At 34.6% G+C, this 21,622-nt stretch overlaps 1 protein-coding gene across 3 annotated transcripts; it reads right to left on the reverse strand.

Annotated features, from left to right (window-relative positions):
• Positions 1–6,301: 6,301 nt before the first annotated feature.
• Positions 6,302–12,244, reverse strand: LOC137728743 (TMV resistance protein N-like). 3 transcript variants are annotated; one of them, XM_068467499.1, is made up of 8 exons: positions 11,951–12,244; positions 11,109–11,221; positions 10,416–10,962; positions 9,213–10,317; positions 8,836–9,114; positions 7,408–8,511; positions 6,754–7,343; positions 6,302–6,590 (listed from the first exon to the last, which is right to left on the reverse strand). In XM_068467499.1, exons 3-7 carry the CDS (start codon positions 10,931–10,933, stop codon positions 6,777–6,779), a joined length of 3,573 nt encoding a protein of 1,190 aa, XP_068323600.1. In that variant the 5' UTR covers positions 10,934–10,962; positions 11,109–11,221; positions 11,951–12,244; the 3' UTR covers positions 6,302–6,590; positions 6,754–6,776. The 3 variants fall into 3 exon arrangements, with proteins under 3 accessions (XP_068323600.1, XP_068323599.1, XP_068323598.1); XM_068467498.1 differs by having other exon boundaries at positions 11,109–11,819; XM_068467497.1 differs by having other exon boundaries at positions 11,392–12,244.
• Between the last annotated feature and the right edge of the window lie 9,378 nt (positions 12,245–21,622).

Raw genomic sequence — 21,622 nt, forward strand, 5'->3', positions numbered from 1 at the left:
ATATCATTGATAAGAATATACTACAAATTTGCATAACTAATATTTTATACAATTTTGTATAAACGTTGGGTACCCAAGTTGTGAAAATTGTTTGAACCCTTTGTTTCCAAGAGCTTAATCATCTCAATCATTTGAATCTGATCATCAGCTGCACCCAAAAATCAAACTCACAAATTTCATAAGAATAATGTTAACTCAGGTTCTACTATTAAGGTATTTAGAGTTGATGATAACAATGATGTGATCAAATAAATACCTGGGAAATGTAGATTTTCAACAGGTTTGCAGTCATTATTAACCAGACAAAATCTCAAAAAATTCACTGAACTTCAACTAAGAACTCATCTGTTATCAACTTCTTTGTGATCCGTAACAACAAAATTTATTAAGATTGCAGTTTATGTAAAAGCCCCAAACTTATTCCATGGCGCTTAGATAGTATTCGTACTACTTCAGGTCCGGCTTTGCCAATTCTTCTCAATCTTATCATGCAATTGCTTCCGCAGCTAACTGAAACGAAATTAATAAATGCGAACCATTACATAAGATATAGCATATGCAATGAGATTGAGTCATTTTAATGTATAGCTAATGAGATTGAGTCTATTGACTACGATGGCGAAGCTCATGAGACAGGGAGAGATTAATTCAATAGTAAGTGGTTAGATAAGTCGATAGTAACTGGCGAAGCACATGAGAACACAATCTCTTACAGGGGGCATGAGCTATGAATCATCCAAATAAGACAACTATAAAACTGAGTGGTACGTATTGGCTATGATCCAATGGTCCACATTACAAGCTCAATATCAAATACTAAATCAATCTTCTTAATGGCCGAGTAATCTGCAAGTGTTTATACATCTACATTCTTATCCACTCGCCTTTCAATAAATATAACCATCTTAATATATAGCTCGTGAGATTGATTCCATTGACACTTTTTAGTTTCTTGTTTCATTTTTATGTTCTTACGCTTCAATTCATAATTTCATTTAATCCGTTGTGCCCTAAAATTATTCAGGTGGAATCCTTTATTTGTTTTATGTTAACCAAAAAGAAAAAAAGAAAAAAAATCGTCATTTACTAGTACGATGGTATGAATGTAAATATCACAAGAGAGAATGCTCTAAAGAATACACTACATATATTTTTATGTTTACATTTTTTTTTTAACAGATAACATTATTTACACTAAGTGGCAATGGACTAATAATAATGTGGTTAAAATTCTCCTTTGGTGAGAATTGAACGTAAGACCTTTCGTTTACAAGTGAAGAGAAATACCACTAGACCATAATACTAAGTTGCATATTCACATTTTTTTGTACAAAATAATTTATATCATTTTATCATAAATATTACTATTGTTTCTAGTCAATGATAATTTGATAACTGTTTCATTTTCAGTTTCTTAGTTATCAACGCATGAAAACTCATCCAACATTCATTGAATTAAGATTATCACTAGAAGAAAAATACAAGTACGTATAAAGGGTTTACATTGTAAATCTACCCCAAGGGAATCGAATCGACCCCTCCCTTAAGAACTCTGGAACGATAGGACAAAGACAAAAGAGGCTCCATCATGAAGGAATATATTACGTATCGTCTTAGTTCTAACAATTTACTAATTATATAATTAAGGGAATTGGTGGTCGTTTGTTTGCGAATCAATACGAGAAGCTGACTCAATACCAGTAGATGAACTGTGTCATTATTTTAACAAAGTTGATTAACAATGCAATCAAAGAATAATTAACCATTGAGAACGATCTAGATCATGCATATTGACATGCAATGCATTAGGTGTTGGTAAAGTAGCCTTACACGTGTCCAGAGTTTTTGACATTTCTCGGTTGGCCATCTTGATGTTGATGACCTCTAACTAAAGCCAAACCTCAGTGGTTTGAAAAAGAGTGGATGGCTGAAGATAACACTGTGCATGATGCAGTGGCTGACGAATTAACTTCATTCTTTGCAAGCAAGAGCAATTGTTGGATTAACTCAAATTTGATGGCTACATTCAATTGGGTGAGGGTTGGGAGGAGGCTACAATATTTTAGACTAAATATAATTTGTCACTTCTAACTCTCTAGATTCAATTCAATAGTTTTCATAAGAGATTGGTCAAGATCACCTCTAGTCCTCAAGACCTATGGCAGAAGCAAGAGGTCTTCAAAGAGCTTTTGTGTAATAAAATTTCCCTGTCACATTTTATTAGTATCTAAGGTAAAATCTCACTTAATCATTCATTGATCTTATCTTCTTTTTTCAACCGGTCATATCTAATCTATAGTTGATAACAATATAAGGAAATATTTTGTCACTTCTGACTCTAAATTCTATTCAACATTTGTCACAAAAGGTTGGTCAACATTGCTCCAGTCCTCAAGACCTATAGCAAAAGTAAGCATGGAAGCAGAAGAAGAGGTCTTCAAAGTAGTTTTGTGTAATAAAGCTTCTAGGTCGCATTTCATTGGTCTCTAAGGCCAAGTTTTGCTTAATCATTCATCGATCTTATCTTCTTTCTTCAATCAATCATATCTGATTCGTAACTGGTAACAACACAAGAAAATGTTTTTTCACTTCTGACTTTCTAGATTCAATTCAACAGTTGTCATAAGAGGTTGGTCTACATTGCCTCCGGTCCTCAAGACCTAAATTGATGTTTACTACGCCACAAGCAGCCTCTCTACTAAACCTCTCCATTGTATTTCCTTATTATTGTTATGATGTTGTGCAAGTGAAGTATTCCTTGAGCGTTACTTTGAGTACTTGATACTTAGAGAGTTAGAGGTAGGAAAACCGAATCGACCCTTTGATGAGCCTAAACATTAAAACATTGGCCCTATAAACGTGACATTTTCACTTAGGATTAGGCCATGACTCCTACCAAGGCTCGTTCATAAACATAATATGCAACATTGGATCCATATAATTCTTAATTCAATATTTACTTATCAAAAATGAGAAAATGAAGGAACAAAAGAACTTAAAAAATATAAAAAGTAAGGAACGGGAATCGGATCAACTAGCCCCCTAGTTGATATGCTTCCTTATTTTCAAGTATTTGACAACCAATTTAAAGAAATATTATTCCGAGTTTTTACGAGTTGGTAAATACAAGAGAACATTTAGATAATTACTTCCAAAATCATTCGACAGCTACTAACTGCCCATAGAAATAGACAACTACTTCCAAAATCATTTTATCACTAATCATTTTGTCACTACTAATATCGTTTTGTCACATTTTTCTTCAAATTTAATCCAAATCCTATAATAGTCACTTAGTACTATGGTCTAATGGTGTTCTTCTTCACTTGTAAGTGAGAGGTCTTAGGTTTGATTCTCGTCAAAGGAGAATTTGAATCACATTATTGCTAGCCTATTGTGAAACTTAGCATACTCTCTCTATTAGTGTAGACAATATCGTTGTTACAAAAAAAAAAAAAAAAAAAAAAAAAAAAATCAAACCCTATAATGTAATACATTGTTGTAAATGGGCCGAGATCCATTTGCAACCCATAGCTCGAAGTACCAGTTACCTTGATTCCATTGGAATTTGCAGCCCATTTTCCCGCGATCCAGTACGACAACTAGTGGCAAGCCACGGTTATCCACCTCTTCTAAGGGCCTGGAATAATCACAGAGGTATTTCAACTTTTTCCTAGCTACAGTCAAGCAAACTCACCAGTTTGGAGCCTTGAACCCGAGACCTCCCGGTTTTTTGTATTTTGAGAGCTGAAATTTGCGCCCTTACCATTGGGGCACTTGATGTGGTTGATTAATTTTGATTATTCAATGAACCAAATTCAATAAAAAATAGTGATATGAAACCAAACTAGTCTTTTTTTTTTTTTTTGAACTTTTATCTTGAAATCTCTCGATCTTGAAATCCTAAATCCGCCACTGACTTCCTGAATCCAGCTCCATCGTCTCCATCGTTTCCATGGTCAACCTCAAAGATCACAAAATGGAGCTTGCTCCATCCTCTTCCTCTCGCAGCTTCTCCTCTTTTCTTCGTCAAGCCACTGCTAGAGGTGGCCTTCACAGTTCCTAGTCTCCAGGTCCCCATCTTCTCATATGTAGTGTGTGTGTGTATATATATATATATATGTTTGTATGCATTTTATGTGTATGTGTGTGTATTTGCATCTGTGTTCATTTAGTTTTCTGGTTGTTTTTGGAAGTTGAAAAACTGAGATTACAAGAACAAGTTGAAATTTTTTCCTTTGATTTCTCAGGAACCAAACGGTAGTTAATTATGATCAAATAGATTATAATGCCTATTACTTTCTTAATTTTTTACAGTCTAGGTGGATTAGCGCTACTAGAAAAAGGAAACTAAATCTTTAAGCATTAAGAATTTAGCTAATTGTAAGTTAAATGTTGATAGGTTTCGAATTTGGTCGTCGCGCTGGTTCCGGCAGGCAATTGTTTGAAGATAACGAGTCTCAGACGCGGTATTTATCATTGAATTTGAAGATTAGTAGCTTAAAATGAATCTTCTTTCTTGAGAAAACTGCCGCTCAAGAATTTAGTGCTTTGCAGCGCTACGGTACCTACCTGGAGCCTTGTTCCTTATCATCCCATCATGAATCTTCTTCCAAACTAGTGGGTATTCAAGATAAAACGACATGCATATGGTTCGATCGAGAGACATAAGGCGAGGTTATGGCCAATGGTTTTCATCAAAAACCAGGGATTGGCTGCAACGAGACTTTTAGTCCTGTTGTAAAGCACAATTCGGCTTGTGCTTGGTTTGACAGTGTCAAAGAAGGGGCGTGTAAGGCTGTTGGACATCTAGAATGCTTTCTTGCATGGTTATCTCACTGAGGAAATTTATCTGAAACAACCAGCGGGTTTCATTGACAAGCAGTACCTACACCATGTTTGCAAGTTGCAGCGCAGTTTATATGGGTTAAAACAAGCACCAAGAGCTTGGTTTCAGAGATTTCTGATTTCTTGCTTCAATTGGGATTTCAAGAATTCAAGTGTGATTATTCTTTGTTTGCGTTTAATCAAAGAGGAGTTAATCAAAGAGGAGTATATAGAATCCAAGTGTGATTATTCTTTGTTTGTGTTTAATCAATGAGGAGTATATCTCACATTACTAATCTATGTGGATGATATGTTGCTCACAGGAAACAACACTTATCAAATGGTTCGGTTGATAAAGAGATTGGGCACTTTATTTTCCATGAAGGACTTGGGTCCTCTCAACTACTTCCAAGGTGTTGAAGTAACTTGCTCTGGTGATCAAATGCATTAAATTTACCAATGCCAAGCCAATCTCAACTCCAGTTTCTTCTGGACAAAAACTGAGTGCTTTGGGGATTGAATTATACCAAAGTGTTGGAGGTGCCCTACATTATTTGACCATTACGAGACCTGATCTTTCTTATGTTGTGAACCAAGTGCGTCAGTCCTTGCTTTCGCCCAACAACACTCATTGGATGGCAGTTAAGAGGATCCTACGTTATTTGAAGGCTACCTATGATCAGGGTCTTGTTTATAAACCTGGAGGTGTACAATTGACTGCTTTCTCTGATTCAGATTATATAGAGAACCTAGACACACGCCATTCAACTGGAGGCTTCTGTGTATACTTGGGTAAAAATTAATGTTGTGGAGTTCGAAGAAACAGAAAACGGTTTCCAGGTCTAGCACCAAAGCTGAATATAAGCAGCTTGCATACACTGCCGCTGAGTTGCCTTGGTTATGTTCGTTGTTTAGGGACATACATTAGAATCTTCTAAGATAACAGATTTGGTGTGATAATTTGTCTTCCATTGCCTTAGCATCCAATCCAGTTTTCCACTCAAGAACCAAGCACTTAGAAGTTGATTATCATTATGTCAGGGAGAAGGTGACTTGAGGTGAGCTACTAGTGAATTTTATTTGTTCACAAGATCAAATTGATGATTTGTTCACGATGGGTTATCTTCATCTCGATTTAAACTGCTGGTGTCCAACCTTCCAGTTGTGCTACGATCTGTCAGCTTGCCAGAGGACGTTAGATCAAGTCAGACCTCTAGTTTCCAATCATACTCTCAGGTTTGTTATTTGTGTGATTCATCCTTATCTCAACAGAAGTCTGTTAGGTCTGGGATTATTTGAATATTTCTTAGCTGAGTTAATTAGTATGATTTGCTTTTGACATAATAAAAATTAGTATGATTTGCTATTTTGAAGTTTAAACTTCAAAACTACCGAGTAAATAGGGTTTTGAAAGGGTATGCAAATTCAGCTGAAAACCCACCAATGATCTCAGGCAAAATACTCTCAATGCTTAGTTTTTGCATCACCAAAGCCAAGTTTTAATCAAACCAAAGTTGTTGAGCAAAACGTGTTGTTTCCTTAGTACAAAATCAGACAGAAACAAATCAATTTTTGCCAGAGTACAGAAGTTTGAATTCAACCCCTGGCGTACATGTTAACGCTAATGAAGTCTTCAGAAAGCGGACCTTAAGATCAGGACTGACAGAGCAGCCCCCATGGCGTCGCGAGTTTCCAAGGTACCCACTTGCTGCATTGGGCTAGATGATCAGATTGTTAATCAATCTTCTTAATGCCCAAGTAATCTGCAAAAGTGTTTACACGTCAACATTCTTATCCACTCGCCTTTTGGTAAATATAGCCATCTTAATATATAGGTCGAGAGATTGATTATATTGACTAAGATATTGAAACAAAAAATAATTTTGATGACAATTAAGCTGATGTGATTAATCGATGGTTACTTACATGCAATTTTTGTGACATGGTGACTAATTACAATGCCTTTTGCGAATTTGTTCTGTATCGTTGAAGCTAGCACTTTCAAGTCCACTTGGAGCTGCCTCGTCACGATATTCGCATGTTCGTTTCAGTAGTTTTTTATTGAGTTCTTTCAAATCTTGCTCGTACACTAAACGAGCCCCACACTTCTTCACCTTATACAAGTTTGCTTTTAGGTCTTCCCCATACCCATCACCAAAGTCAATTCCGAATAAAAACTGTACCTGATGACAATCTTCACGAGGCAAACAATATTGACGAGGAAAATAAAATACCCAAAGGTTTTTTGACACAATAGGCAATAATTCAGTCCCAATGTATTCTGGGCCAAGTTTTTCAGGGCTAACAAGTTCCACTGAACAGTGAATTCTGAAACAATACCAACGAGGAAGCTCCACATTTAGTATAATAGGGTCTTGGTATTGAAAAACACAGAAGGCAATCCCAAGCCAGTTGGTACATGATGGTGGAGGAAGCTCCACATTTATTGAATGTCCCACACTCTGATTATCGAACCACTTTGGAATTTCACTTCCAGGGATAAGAATTTTCGATCCCTGTAGCAGAAGAAAGATCAATTATTTAGAGAGAGAGAGAGAGAGAGAGAGAGAGAGAGAGAACCTGAATGACAGATTTTAGAATCCTATTAATCAAGTCTTCATCTGGAACCAATGCAATGCAATTCCGGCAAGTGACACTAGCATCATACAAATTGAATGCACCTGAAAACCTTCGTAAGGAAGTGCAATTGTCCAGCTTTACTCTTAATCCTCTGTTTGATGGAAGAGGTGGCAATTTTTGAAGGCTTTTACACCCCTCCAGATCAAGATCCCTAAGCTTAGAAAGGTGTCTAATGCTTTCAGGTAGACTGACTAAATTATTTCTGTTGAGATACAATGTTGTCAATAAGGACAAGCAGCCAATATCATCAGGGATATCCCCCTCCTGGAGATTACAATCACATAGATCTAAGTATGTCAAAGAGCACAAACGATTTAGAGAAGACAACACCAAACGCCAACAAGGAGGAGGATCAGGGCGACTCTTTTCAAGTCCAAATAAGCGGTGAAGGCCCCACCCATCCCTTGCTTTATCATCTAATCCACAACCGACTATGAAATCACTTCTCGAAACCCTGTCATAATTTCTCGTAAACACTAGACCTTTGAGATTTTTCATACCCACAAGTGGCTCTGTCATAGTGGGTCCCACTTCAAGCCTCCATAAGTGATCCATGTCTCCTAGGAGTTTGTCAATCTTTGAGCATCCAATCACATCGAGATGGTAAAGAGACTTCAAATTACAAAGAGCCCTTGGAAGGTACAAGAGATTTTTGCATTTCCGTAGAAACAAATACCTAAGCCCAACCGCATGTCCAATTGATGAAGGTATTTTCTTGATTGCAGTCTTGTTTAACACGAGCATGTATAAATTATTCATCTGCTCCCCAAATTCTGGAATCTTTTTCACATTTGAGCAGCCACCAAGAATGAAATGTACAAGAGAATCCATTTCAACCTTACTTGGAAGGCTCTTAATGCTTTCACAGCCACCAAGACACAAAACTTTAAGTCTTTTGAGGACTGCAATAGACGGATGTATCTCAACTAAATTCTTACAAGCGGAAAGATGCAACTCCTCAAGATTTGCAAGACCACTGAAATCTGGGGTACTCTTCAATTTATTGGAGTAGCTAAGATTGATATGTTTCAAGTTGGGCAAATCCTGTACAACACCACCGATAAGGTTCAGACCATATACTTAGCTTCCACAATCTTAAAGTTTACTCAAAATAATAAATAAATAAATATATGATTATTTTGTAAATTAAATAGCATTTATTCTCAATGAATATGGAAGAAATTTAGGACCTTTGGGATTGTGCAATAAAAATTGTCACACGTTCCTTGTTTTAAAAACTCAAGAAAAATTAAATAACACGTCTATTATTTTAAAAAATAATGTGCTAAAATATTATTGGACAAAATCAAAAAGTGAGTATTGACTAGTGAGTAACCAATATTATCCTTTGTTCATAACTACTCTTACCACTTTTCCCTCCCAAACACGAACAAGATTGCTATTATGCATCTCAAGTTTAGCAAGCAAGTGCGGGCGAAAGCTGGTTGGAAGAAAATTAGAAGGATACCAACTCCAATTTATAATTCTCAAGGAACATGGAAGAAATTTGGGGCCTGAAGAAAATATCAAATTATCGAATTCCAAAAACCTCAGTCCATCCATCTTTGAGAAGGCTTCACAATTCCACTGGCGTACCTCTTCTAGTTTGAGCAGGAGTAAGGATATGGCTTCAATTGCTCTTGTTCCCTAACAATTAAGGAATAAAGGATGAATTAATTTCATATAACAATATTAGTGTCAAAAGAAATCAAATCTTCATCCAAACTTGGTATTTAACTTCTTACCGTATTCCTCGTGAATATATGATCAATGTCATTGTAAAGCCATAACCTACTGCGTTGACCAGGCTCTTTAGACTCGTGAACAATAACTGTCCATGCCATTTCTTGAATCAAATCATGCATCCGTATGTATTTTTCATGATCTTGATAGATGAGAGATCTTTCAATTAGTACATCTATCATAATCCTACTAGAAATTCCAAAAGAATTATCTAGCATTTTAATTACTTCCTTCTTGTACTTCCCTTTATGGAAACATGCAACATCGAGAAAAATTCTCTTCTCCCACTCTTCTAGTCCATCATAACTTATTTTAAGTTTATCAAAAATTGTTGGATTAGGAATTTTTGACAGATTATCCCACACACTATTCCAAGTGTCTAGCCTTCTCTTAAACAATGCCGACCCCAAAGTTTCAAGAGCTAATGGAAGTCCTCCAGCATAATTAATGAAATACGTTGTCAGTTCCCAAAACCCATCCTCAGGCAGATTTTTCTTAAAGGCATGTAGGCTAAACAGTTCAAGAGCTGCGCCTTTATCTAACACTTCGACATTATGACATAATGCTATGTCATGCTGGACTAGTAGACGTTCATTTCTAGTTGTAATGATAATTCTACTTCCTATGCCAAACCAATCTTCCTTTCCAGCTAGTACTTGTAGTTGGTTTATGTGATCCACTTCATCAAGTACAAGAAGAACCTTTTTGTTCCGTAAGCATCTCTTGGTGTAATTGATTCCCCATTGTTGCGTAAGAATCTTTTCTTTCAACATCGGTGAAACAAGTGTTTTTTGAAGACGAATTAGAGTAGGGTCTGTTTCAGAAGCCTCTCTAACGTTTTCAAGAAAGCAGTGAACTTCAAAATGATGGAAGATTCTATCATAAACAAGCTTAGCAAGGGTTGTCTTACCAATGCCACCCATCCCCGTTATCCCTATAAAGCGAACATCATTGACATCATGAGCTAACAACGAACTCAGTTGCTCAAGACCAAAATTAACCCCCACTAATTCCTGTGAGGGATCTAACAACGGGAATGTAGCTTGCACTTTCCTCCACACACTTTTGACGAGTTGTTGTATAATCTCACTTTCACTCCTTTCACTCCTACATGGTATGAAATAACCAATCAAAAAACACATAAATGAAGCATTCAATTTTGACTACTAAGACATGGGAAATTAAACTTGTTCATGCATACTTACTTAGATAGCTTATAGTGCCAACCACAAATTTTGGACACTTTTTTTAGATCAGCTTTCCATTGGACCACCTTCATTTTATCCTCGGTACTGCTTGAATTTTCTTCATGCTTCGAGAAGGCTTCGCCAAAACATCCCCGTTGATTTCCAACGTCAGATGGATCTGTCTCATAAAAGACCGGCAGAATAGAGTTCCTGGCTTCCATGCACTTAAGGATGGTTGTAAGTTCCTTCAAGCACCATTTGGAAGAAGCATAGTTTGGTGAGAGAACAACGATTGCAATTTGCGATTTGTAGATCACACTTGGGAGCTCAGAAGGAATACTTGTACCTCCTTCAAGCTCTCGATCGTCCATGAAAGTCGTAATTCCTTGGCGATTGCACAACTCATGGTATAAATGGGATACAAAACCCTTGCGGGTGTCTACACCCCTGAAACTCAAAAACACATCATACTTCCATCGAGGAGCTGATTCATTCAAAACACAAGATGCCGAGGCTCTTTGGGTGCTTAATGCCATCGAAAAAAGGCAGTTGATGTAAATCGGTACTGCAAACATGAAACAATAATTGGATGAACAAGTAAAAAGATAGAAGATCAATGTTTTAAATTTTTTTTTTTTTTAAATTGAAACTTCAAATCTTCTTTTGGTAATTTACAAGATGCAATTTTTATTCGTAACTACAGGTACTTACTGCGGTTAGATATTCGACTTCGTGTCAACACATATTTGATAATTTGATTTCATCTTAAGTCCCTGATAACTCAATTTAAGTCGTTGAATCTTATCCAGTTACCGGAAGAGGGGCTGTGCAAACAAAAACTGTAGTCAATGAACAAGTACAACAAAAATGAGCAGTGAAAAGAAAATAGGAACTTTAAGTCTTGTTTTGGTAATTGAAAATGTATATTAAGCAAATGAGATCAAGGACTCAGAGAAACCAGAAAAAACAAAATACTGGATCAACACAAACTTACACAGGCAGAGAAAGGTGACAATGGCAAAGAACGAAGCAGAAAAATCACACTGAAAATTCTCATAGAAAAGTTGTAGCAAAAGAGGAAATTGAGAGAGGAGGAAAGGAAACAAATGGGAAAGAGATGGACAGCCGAGTACTACTTCTACTGGTAGTGGTGGTGGGGACCACACGGTCTAGTCTTGGTGATAGACTGATAGTAGCAGATGGTAAATTATTTCGTCAAGTTAGTATGACTGTTTACCTAAGTAGGAGTAAAAGAAGGGTGACTTATGGTTACATTTGGAGTATCTCATACTTTATTGTAAATTATTTAACAGTTAAATGAGCTGAGCCATACCTTCCTTTAATCAAATTAAATTACAAGTCCACTGCATGAAACCGCTCATATTGGTTTCATTTGATTGATTTGAATGTTTCACCACATAGCTTGTAAAATAAAAAAAAATGTTTCATAAAGATAAACTTCGATTAAAAGGAAGAATAAATACTAATTTAGTGAGAACGTCAGCGATCAAACATTGTCATCTAGTATTGAGCCAAAGATAAGTTGGAAGGACCTAGCAAGCAGCTCCATCACCATCAGCCAACATTTCTGATCAACACCATCACACAAGCCATCAAGTAACAAAACAAATTAAACTCTCAACAGTAAACGTTATATATGGGAAAGAAAGAATGAATTATATGAAAACAAAACGCTAAGACAGCGATGTAATCAATCTATTATGTGTTGTCATACTACAAAGTTAAAACCAATGTGAGGTGGCAATATATAGAGAGCAACACCGCTATAATGATTCTGTGCAATGTAAATCTCCCTCAAAGAAGCAACAAAGAAATTCCCATGCAAGAGCTATCCAGTTTCCAATACTTGTTAAAGAGGAAAAGCTGAAGGATAAACATTAAACAGATGTACTGCCAAAGTGAAAGGAGAAGGATTTTCCAGAAAAGAAAAAGGTGGAATACTAACTATGAGAAATTATCAGGAAGCTTCCTTATGGGGACGTGTTATGTTTCTTTACCTTTTCTCACCCAAAGCGATTGGATGCAAGACTTTTGACTTCTCTGTAAGTTCCCAGCTTTCTTATCAGAATACATATTCATGTCTCTTTGATTATGTGCCGTTAATTCGTTTGTTACCAATGTAAAAAGGTCAAGAATTAAAGCTGACGTTTGATGTAACCATATATGGGAATGAGAAAACTTTCAGTTTGGTTAATTACAATTTCAGGTTTTGGTCATACTAAGCAACAGTTAATCGATCTTTGTTTGATCGTTTTGGCCAATGCTTACGATATTTCTAATTGAAAAGGTTAAACATAGTTCCGTTCAGAATTATAGCATGTAAAAATTTATTTTTAAATAAATAATATCATGTCATATTCGTATAATATCTTCAACTAAATAATAGCCCTACAATAATTTATTAGTTTTAAGTTTAAATTTATTGATTAATTTAGTTAAACTACTGTTAGATGTCTTCAAATCTAATTAAACTAAGAGGGGGGCTACATTTGACTAGCATGATGCCCCTTGACCAAATTATAGCCTAGTGGGTTTCGTAGAATTATAGTCCGGTCATCGGTTAGATATGGATTTTTGACAAATAATGTCTTTTTTTGCTTTTAGACCTTTAGCTTTCTCCATTAGAGATGACTTACTATTGGATTTAGTGGGTCTGGCTCCTTCTGATTGGGCCCTTTATTTTTACTCAAGCCAATTGATTGGTTGTTGCCATTTAATACTACGGTTTAGTGATATTCCTTTTTACTTATAAATGAGAGGTTTTATGTTCGTTTCTCGCAAAAAATGAATTTTAAACCACATTATTGCTAATCAATTGTGAAGCTTAGTCTATTTTCCTCAGCTCTTAGTATAAATAATATTGTTTGTCAAAAAAATAAAATTGATTGGCTGTTTTAATAGCTCAACGTGAAAGCCATTTGATGACTATGTTAAAAGGTAGCAAGCAGCCAATAGTACGAGAAATTTTTCAGTGTGATCGGAATACGAGATGATACACTACGTGTCATTATACAAATAGTGAGATATGTGTGTTAAAAAGTTAATAACTTTAAAAATAAAATTTTCCACCACTTATATAAAAATATGTGATATACCACTCGTGTTCCGATCATAATGAAAAAAAATTCCAATAGTACAAGGCATTGGATGCTTTTCTTTTGGTTCCCATCAGCAAAAGAGAAAATGTAGGAGGTGGATTGTTTGCCCTCCCATTTCCATACTCTCTCTATGCCCTCCTGTTTGTGTGATCACGGTTAAGCCACATCAACATTTTATATTCCTATTACTTTTTGTTTCATTATTTCTATAAAACAAATTAATATAAAATATTGACGTGGCTTAACCGTGACTATATATCACAGGAGGACATGAAAAAAGTATGAAAATGAAAGGCAGACAATCCACCTCCAAAAATGTAAGCCTTTCTTGTTTCTGAAAAACAGAGAAAGACAGCCCAGGTACTTCTATTGGTAGTAGGGGTGTTGGTGACAACACGGTTTAGTGTGGGTCATAGTGTTAGGTTGTGAATTATTATTGAGAGACTTTGGATGCGGTCCCTAACTATAAATATTCTTTGACTGAAACCTTGTTGATTTTCAATTTTTGATCCAAGTCCCTGAAATTAATGTGATAATTTATTTATATGTACGTTAATATATTTTTTAAATTAAAAATTGAAATTTATAGTTGTTTATATTAATGAGATTTTAAATAAAAAACCATAATTTGTGGGATTAAAAATATTAAAATATAAATATACTATTGTGTGTGTGTGTGTGTGTCTATATATATATATATATATATATATATATATATATATATATATAAGCATTGGTACATTCATCAAAATTAATAACAAAATTATTGTATCAAAACATGGGTACATTCTTCAAAATCACAAAAAAAAAAGAAAAAAAAAGAAAGATATTAGGCTTAATAAAATTAGTAAATTTCTTCGATTAAACTTAACATGGATATATTCTCAAATCAAAGAAAAAAGAATGTACCCATATAAATTTAAAAATGGATTCGAAAAAAAATTGAATAGATTATATATATATATATATATATATATATATATATATATATATATAAGGGTACATTTTAAATATAACAAATTGGTATATTTAAGAATGAGTACATTTTAAGATTAAAATATGGGTACAAATACAAATAAAACTTTATAAAATATGGGCACAAAAAGAAATTAATATATGGGTACAAATTAAAACTGAAAAGAAAATTGGCACAAATTAAAAAAGGGTTGCAAATTAAAAGTGGGTACAAACTAAAACTAAAAATATATGATAAAAAATTTAACCATAAATATAAATATACTAATTGTAACATTTTTAACATTAAATGAATATATTTTGAAATAAAAAATATTTAATTGCTGAAATAATTAATGATGCTATTAATATCAAGGACGTTGATCAAAAAATGAAAATGAATAAGGTTTTAATCAAAGGAATAGCAAAAGGAAGGATGTGAATCTAATTTCTCTATTATTTTTTTGACAAAAAAAAAAAGTTAATATCATCGTTTACCTGAAGTAGGAGCAAAAGAACAAAAAATTTATGGTGGTCTATAGTAAGGTATACTGTTATAACCGTTATATTTTGATATTTATATTTTTAAATAAAAATTTAATTTTTTATGTGAAACGGAAACATGAAAATAATGGTGTGATTAATTGATTACGTGTTATCATGTTACAAAGTTAAAATATAACGTGAAGTGAGGATAAATTTGAGCCACGCCGCTCTAAAGTTTCGGTGTAATGTAGATCTCCTTGAAAGAAGCACTAAGGTAATCTCCATGCAAGAGCTATCCACTTTCCAATTCCAATACTTGTTTAAGAGGAAAAGCTGAAGGATAAACGTCAACACATGTACTATGAAAGGAGAAGGATTTTCCAAAAAAAAAAACAAAAAGAAAAAAGGTGGAAGACTAACTATGAGAAATTTTCAGGAAGCTTTCTTGTTGGGACGTGTTATCTTTCTTCACCTTTATCTTTATGTGAAATTGGAGCGTCAAGATAGCGGTGTGATTAATCTATTACGTGTTATCATATCACAATATTAAAATATGATGTAAGGTGGAGATAAATTTAAGTCCCACCTAACGTTTTGGTGCAAGGTAAATCCCTCTGAAAGAAACAACAAAGAAATCTCCATACAAGAGCTGGCCACTTTCCAATACTCCATTCAAGAGAAAAACCAAAGTTGAAGGACAATTAGTTTCAACCAAAAAAGTGGCAGAGCGACTATGGCATATTTCCATTCCTTGTTGGGACGTGTTACTTTCTTCTGAGAAAAGATTTCATGTCTCTATTTTTTTCAAGAGGAAGATAATTATGTCACCCACTATAAAACTTTTCTCATCATTTTTGAAACCAGTCTGCAGTGCGTCGCGAACTTCTATAATTTAGGAGTAGGTTCAGGTTCAATCTGTTCAGTTTTTTATAAAATCGAAAATCAAATCGAAATTATTGTTTGGTTTTATTTTTTCTTGATTTAACTTAGGTTCCATTTTTTTTCAGTTCCATTCGGTTTTGTTTTATAATTTATATACAACCTGATTGTTTTTTTTTTTAATCTGAAAAATATCATCAGGAATAGAAAATCAAACTGTGTGGAGGCTTAGCAGCAAACCCAAATAATGTACCGCATGAAACATGTCTGTCCAAAGACACTGACTACAACAATATCAATTAAACTCTACCAAAACAATTGAGGCTAAAATGATCAATTACCCATTTCTGCCCATAATAGGCAGAAAGATAATTGGATCATATGGTTCCACAAAAGAACTCTTCCTTACTGTCAATCACGACGTAGAAATAAATTAAAGACATCACTTTGGTAATGTGATCATTTAAGCAAACTCGATCAGATGCCTGCTAATAAATAATACAGCGACAGTATGTACGATGAAAAGTACGAGCCACAATATGATCTTTGATATATTTGTATCGATTGAATTATGTTAATGATAATCACTTTTACAAGAAACGACCACACCCTCAGTATCTATATAAAAGCACAACAATTTGTTTATACAAGTGTATATATCACTGTTCTAAACATCCTCGCCTAGCGCCTCCTAAGCCCCGCCTAGGCACTAGGTGGTTGGTCACTAGGCACCCCCTTTAGCCGGCCCATACCCGCCTAAGTTGCGACTTACTTAGACAGAAAATATATAACTTTCATTTTGCATTTTATTTTTTTTCAATAAATTGTAAGAGACTTGTTGAATACTTGAATGAATACACATTATATGCTTGTTCCCCATGTTTTCATTATGTTCCAATATTTCAAAATATATATATCATTTTATTTTGTAGTTTTTGATGAAATTATATACATTTTAAATATAAACAAATACTTATTTATACGAAATATAATACATTTATTTAAATCCACCTAAGCCCCGCTTAGCCGCCTAGGCACTAAGCCTCATCCCACCGTCTGACTAGCGCCTAACGTCTTTTAGAATCTTGGTATATATACACAACAACGCACTATCCTCCCGTAAAAGACAAAATTACAAAAACAACATCGTTTTAAGTGTTACTTCGGTTCAGTTCGATTTTTTATCTATAAAAACAGAAACCAAATAACCAATTTTTGTTTAGTTCGGTTTTGTATTGATTCAATTTTTTTTGATTTTCGGTTTTTTGAACCATCCCTATTCTAATCTAGTGTAGCCCTGACTCAAGGGCCCACCAAATTTGTTCCCAGTGCAATTGATAAGGGTTGTCGATTTTTGTAGAAATCTGAAGCCTAAGTAGTATTTGAACAATTGTAATCCAAACTATTTGATGACATATTTAATCATCAAGAGCAGGATCATGTACCCTTCCTTGTACAGAACTTAAATACTAGTTTGTTTGCCTTTCAATGGGAAATTTGGAAAAATAATCAAATAATATTTAAATTAGATGATCAAACCAAGAAAGTAAAGAAATGGGCTTATTTTTAGCTATGTCTCCTAAAACTCGATTTTAATCTCATTTTATTCCATGTAACTCAAAAGTCGCAACTCCTTGAAACTCAAAGTTTGTTCCGCTTTACCAATTTGATTTCATTTTGTCTCCTGAAACTTGAAGTCGTCTCTACAAAACTCAAAATTCACTTTACATTATCTTAGATCTGTTAATTTCTTATGTGGGTCATTTTCCTTTTTATTTATTTTTTTTTCTCTTCAATTACTTTTAAACTTAATATTATCTGGTTGTTGAATGTTAAAGCATAATTGAGATTTATAATCAAATTTAATGCACATGTGACATAGTATTATTTGGTGTTGGATCCCACATATGTTTCAAGAGCTTGACCAATAAGTTTTAGGGAGAAGAGAGAGTCTACAAGTCAAAGTGGAACGGATTTTGAATTTCAGTAAAGTGGTGACTTTTGAATTATAGAAGACAAAGTGAGATCATAATGAAGTTCTAAGGGACGTAGTTAAAAGTAAACCCAAACAAATGATTAGTTATTTGATAAATTGAGAACATAAGCATCTCTGTTAATAAATAAACAGTTGTGTATAGGGCCAAAATAAAGATTTGAACAATAATGAATAAACCACAAGAAGAGCTGAACTAGGCATATACCAAACTGAGATAACGAAACTTGACAACCAAAAACGTGTGAAAGGGGACGTGAATTAATAGTTACAAATTTCAAGGAAGCCCATTCTCGATGCATTGCAAAAATTCTCGAGAAACTAGAATATAGTTTGAACTAAATGTCGTTAACGAATAGTCTTCGATCCCTTGCTAAAGTAACAAAAATAACTAAATAATTATGTAACAAATTGTAGGCATCATCAATATACCAAGAACTATAGTCAGAAGATTCCCAATTCTCATCAAATAGTTTAACCGAGACACGTGCTGATACTTTTGATGCATTCACATTTAAGAAGATGTTTCGACTCCTTCATGCTGTTACAAATGATGCAACAGATTCTGATCAGTCATCTTCGTCATCATCTGTATTACTATAAAATTTGTTATCAAATAACAAAGAACAAGATGTTTCTTCTTCACTTGTGTCATGTGCATGGGTTTAGCTAGACGAGCTTGAGCGAGATGAGTTTCAGAGCATGTAATGTTGCTCTTTAGCCTTCATCCGCATTCATTTTTTTTTTCGCTCATCCAAATTGATTAATGTTATGATGTGTGAACACAAAGTATTCCTTGAGCCTTACTTTACCTTTGGAGTACTTTCGGAGCTAGTTTGACCAACTTAGGGGTAGGAAGCAGAATTGGCTCTTTGATGAACCTAAACATTAAAACATTGGCACTATATACGTGACAATTTCATTCGTGATTAGGCTATGACTCCTACCAAGGTTCGTTCATGAGCACGATATGCAACACTGAATCCATATCTCTTAATTCAATGTTTACTTATCATGAATAAGAAAATAAAGGAATGAGAGAACTTAAAAGTACGAAAATGTAAGAGAAGGGAATTGGCTCAACTAGCCGTCCTAGTTGATATGCTTCCTGATATTTTGATATTTGATAACAAATATTAAAGAAAGCTAATATTTTTTCAATTCCTCACGGATTAGTAAATACAAGAGAAAATTTACATAATTACATTCGAAATAAACAACTGCTTCCAAAATCAATTTTGTAAATACCAAACCAATATAGTTAGTGATATTTATCTTTTATTTAACTCAAGCCCCATAATGTAAAATATTGTTGTTTATTAAAAATAAAAAATAAAAAACAACCCATAGAATTTAGTTTGGTTCGGGCAGTTTGAAAAATGGGCCGAGATTCATTTGCAACCCATATCTCGAAGTCCCACGGAATTTGCAACCCATTTTCCCGCGAGATCCAGCATCTCCAATCTTAGTCGTTACGTTTTCATCTTCTTTTACTCCTTTCAAGTTCCAACAATGGCTTCCTGAATCCGATTCTGGAGATCCATCGTCACCATCGCCACCATCGTCAACCCCAAAGATCACATCATGAAGCTTGCTCTTTCCATCCCCTTCCTCTCTCTCAGGCTTCTCCTCTTTTCTTCGTCCTGCCACTGCTAGAGGCGGCCTTCACAGTTCCTACCCTCCAGGTCCCCATCTCCTCATCTGTCATATATATATATTCATGTGTGTGCATTCTATATTTGTATGCACTCTATATTCATGTGTGTGCATTTAGTTCTTTGGGAGTTGAAAAACTGAGATCACAAGAACAAGAAGTAAATTGAAAAATTTTCCTTTGATATTTCAGGTACCAAACGGTACTTAATTATGATCAGATGGATTATCATGCCTATTGCTTCCTTAAATTCTTTACATTTTAGGTGGATTAGCGCTACTAGAAAAGGAAACTAAATCTTTAAGCATTAAGAATTTAGCTAATTGTAAATTAAATGTTGATAGGTTTCGAATTTGGTCCTCGCGCTGGTTCCGGCAGGCAATTGTTTGAAGATAAGGAAGCTCAGACGCGGTATTTATCACTAAAGTTGAAGCTTAGTAGCTTAACAAGAATTATAGAGTCTAATTTGATACAATTATGTGTTTACTGAAAATGTGAAAAAAAAATTGGTGACACAGTGTTGATACAGCTCAAGGGTACTTGACTAACTCTGACCTGGGACGGCCCATTAAGGAGTTCGGCCGAAGAGACATTTATACGGCTTACAGGTGATTACTTGGGCTTGTGCATTTTTAACATTTGCTAGATTATAATTTTACCAGTAGAAATAAAACAATCGTATTTGTTAGTAGTAGTTTTAGCTGGATAAGGGTCGAAAACTCGCCTTGACTCAATGGCTCACCAAATTTGTTCCCAGTCAGATGCAATTGATAAGGGTTTTAGATTTTGGTACGAAATCTGTACCATACCTAGTATGTTGAGAATGAGTCTTATATTGATGGAAGGAATAACTTTTCATGGGCTTATAAGTAGTTGAACTACTCCGTATATAGTCAATTGGTTTTATGGTGAAACCTTAATTTCTTTATAGTATTAGAGCAGCTTGTCCTACGTGTGAAGTCAAACTGTCAAACAGTCATATGCGCTCAATGTCACCCCGTTATGTTATCCACATGTTAGACTTGAAAATTCACTACATGTGAAGAGGCGTGTAGAGAATGAGTCATATGTTGATGAGAGGAAGAACCTTGCATGAGCTTATAAGTAATTAGACTATTCTCCATATAGCCAATTGATTTTATAGTGAAACCCCAATTTCTTCAGAAACAATTGTAATCGAAACCATTTGATGACATATTGAATCATCAAGAGCATGATTCATGTACCTGTCTTTGCACAGAACCTAGATAGGATTGACTTGTTCTCAGCACGATTCACAAACACAATGCATAATGATTATCCCTGTTTAACAACCACATATTATTTAACCAATTCTCTCTCGATATGTTCCTCAAAAAATCTGATTCGTGCCATTCTTGCCTATTTATCCTATCTGTTCCTGTTCCAGTATTCCAAGTGAATAAGCACTTATGCAATATTACCTCTCGACGAGTTTGTTTGCCTTCCAACATTTATTGGGAAATTTGGATAAATAACGAAATAATCTTTAAATGACATGATTAAACCAAGAAAGTAAACAAATGAGCTTATTTTTATCTACACCTTCAATTTTAATCTTACTTTACTCCCTGTAACTCAAAAATCGCCACTTCACTCCCTTAGATTCATAGATTGCTCTATTTTACCCTCTGCAAACTCGATTTTTATCTCTTTTTATCCCTGAAACTCAACATAAGAAGTTGGTCAACATTACCTCTAGTTCTCATGAGCACAATTGATTTTCACTGCGCCACAAGGCTCTCACCTAAACAACTCCGTTGTATTTCTTGATTGTTGTTATAATGTTGTGAACACGATGTATTCCTTGAGCCTTACTTTACCTTCGGAGTACTTTCGTGCCTAGTTGGACCAACCGAGAAAACGAAATAGACCCTTTGGTGAGCTTATGCATGAAAACATTGGAACTACACATGTGACGATTTCACTCGTGATTAAGTTGTGACTCCTACCAAGGCTTGTTCATAAACACGATATGCAATATTAGATCCATATAACTCTTAATTCAATGTTTGCTTATCTTAAATGAGAAAATAAAGGAATGAAATAACTTTTTGAGGACATTGATATATTTTTACACTAAGGGGATGGGGAGTTCAACTAAACACAATGCGTAACCTAA

This window comes from Pyrus communis, chromosome 3, assembly GCF_963583255.1.
Source record: "Pyrus communis chromosome 3, drPyrComm1.1, whole genome shotgun sequence".
NCBI lineage: Eukaryota > Viridiplantae > Streptophyta > Magnoliopsida > Rosales > Rosaceae > Pyrus > Pyrus communis.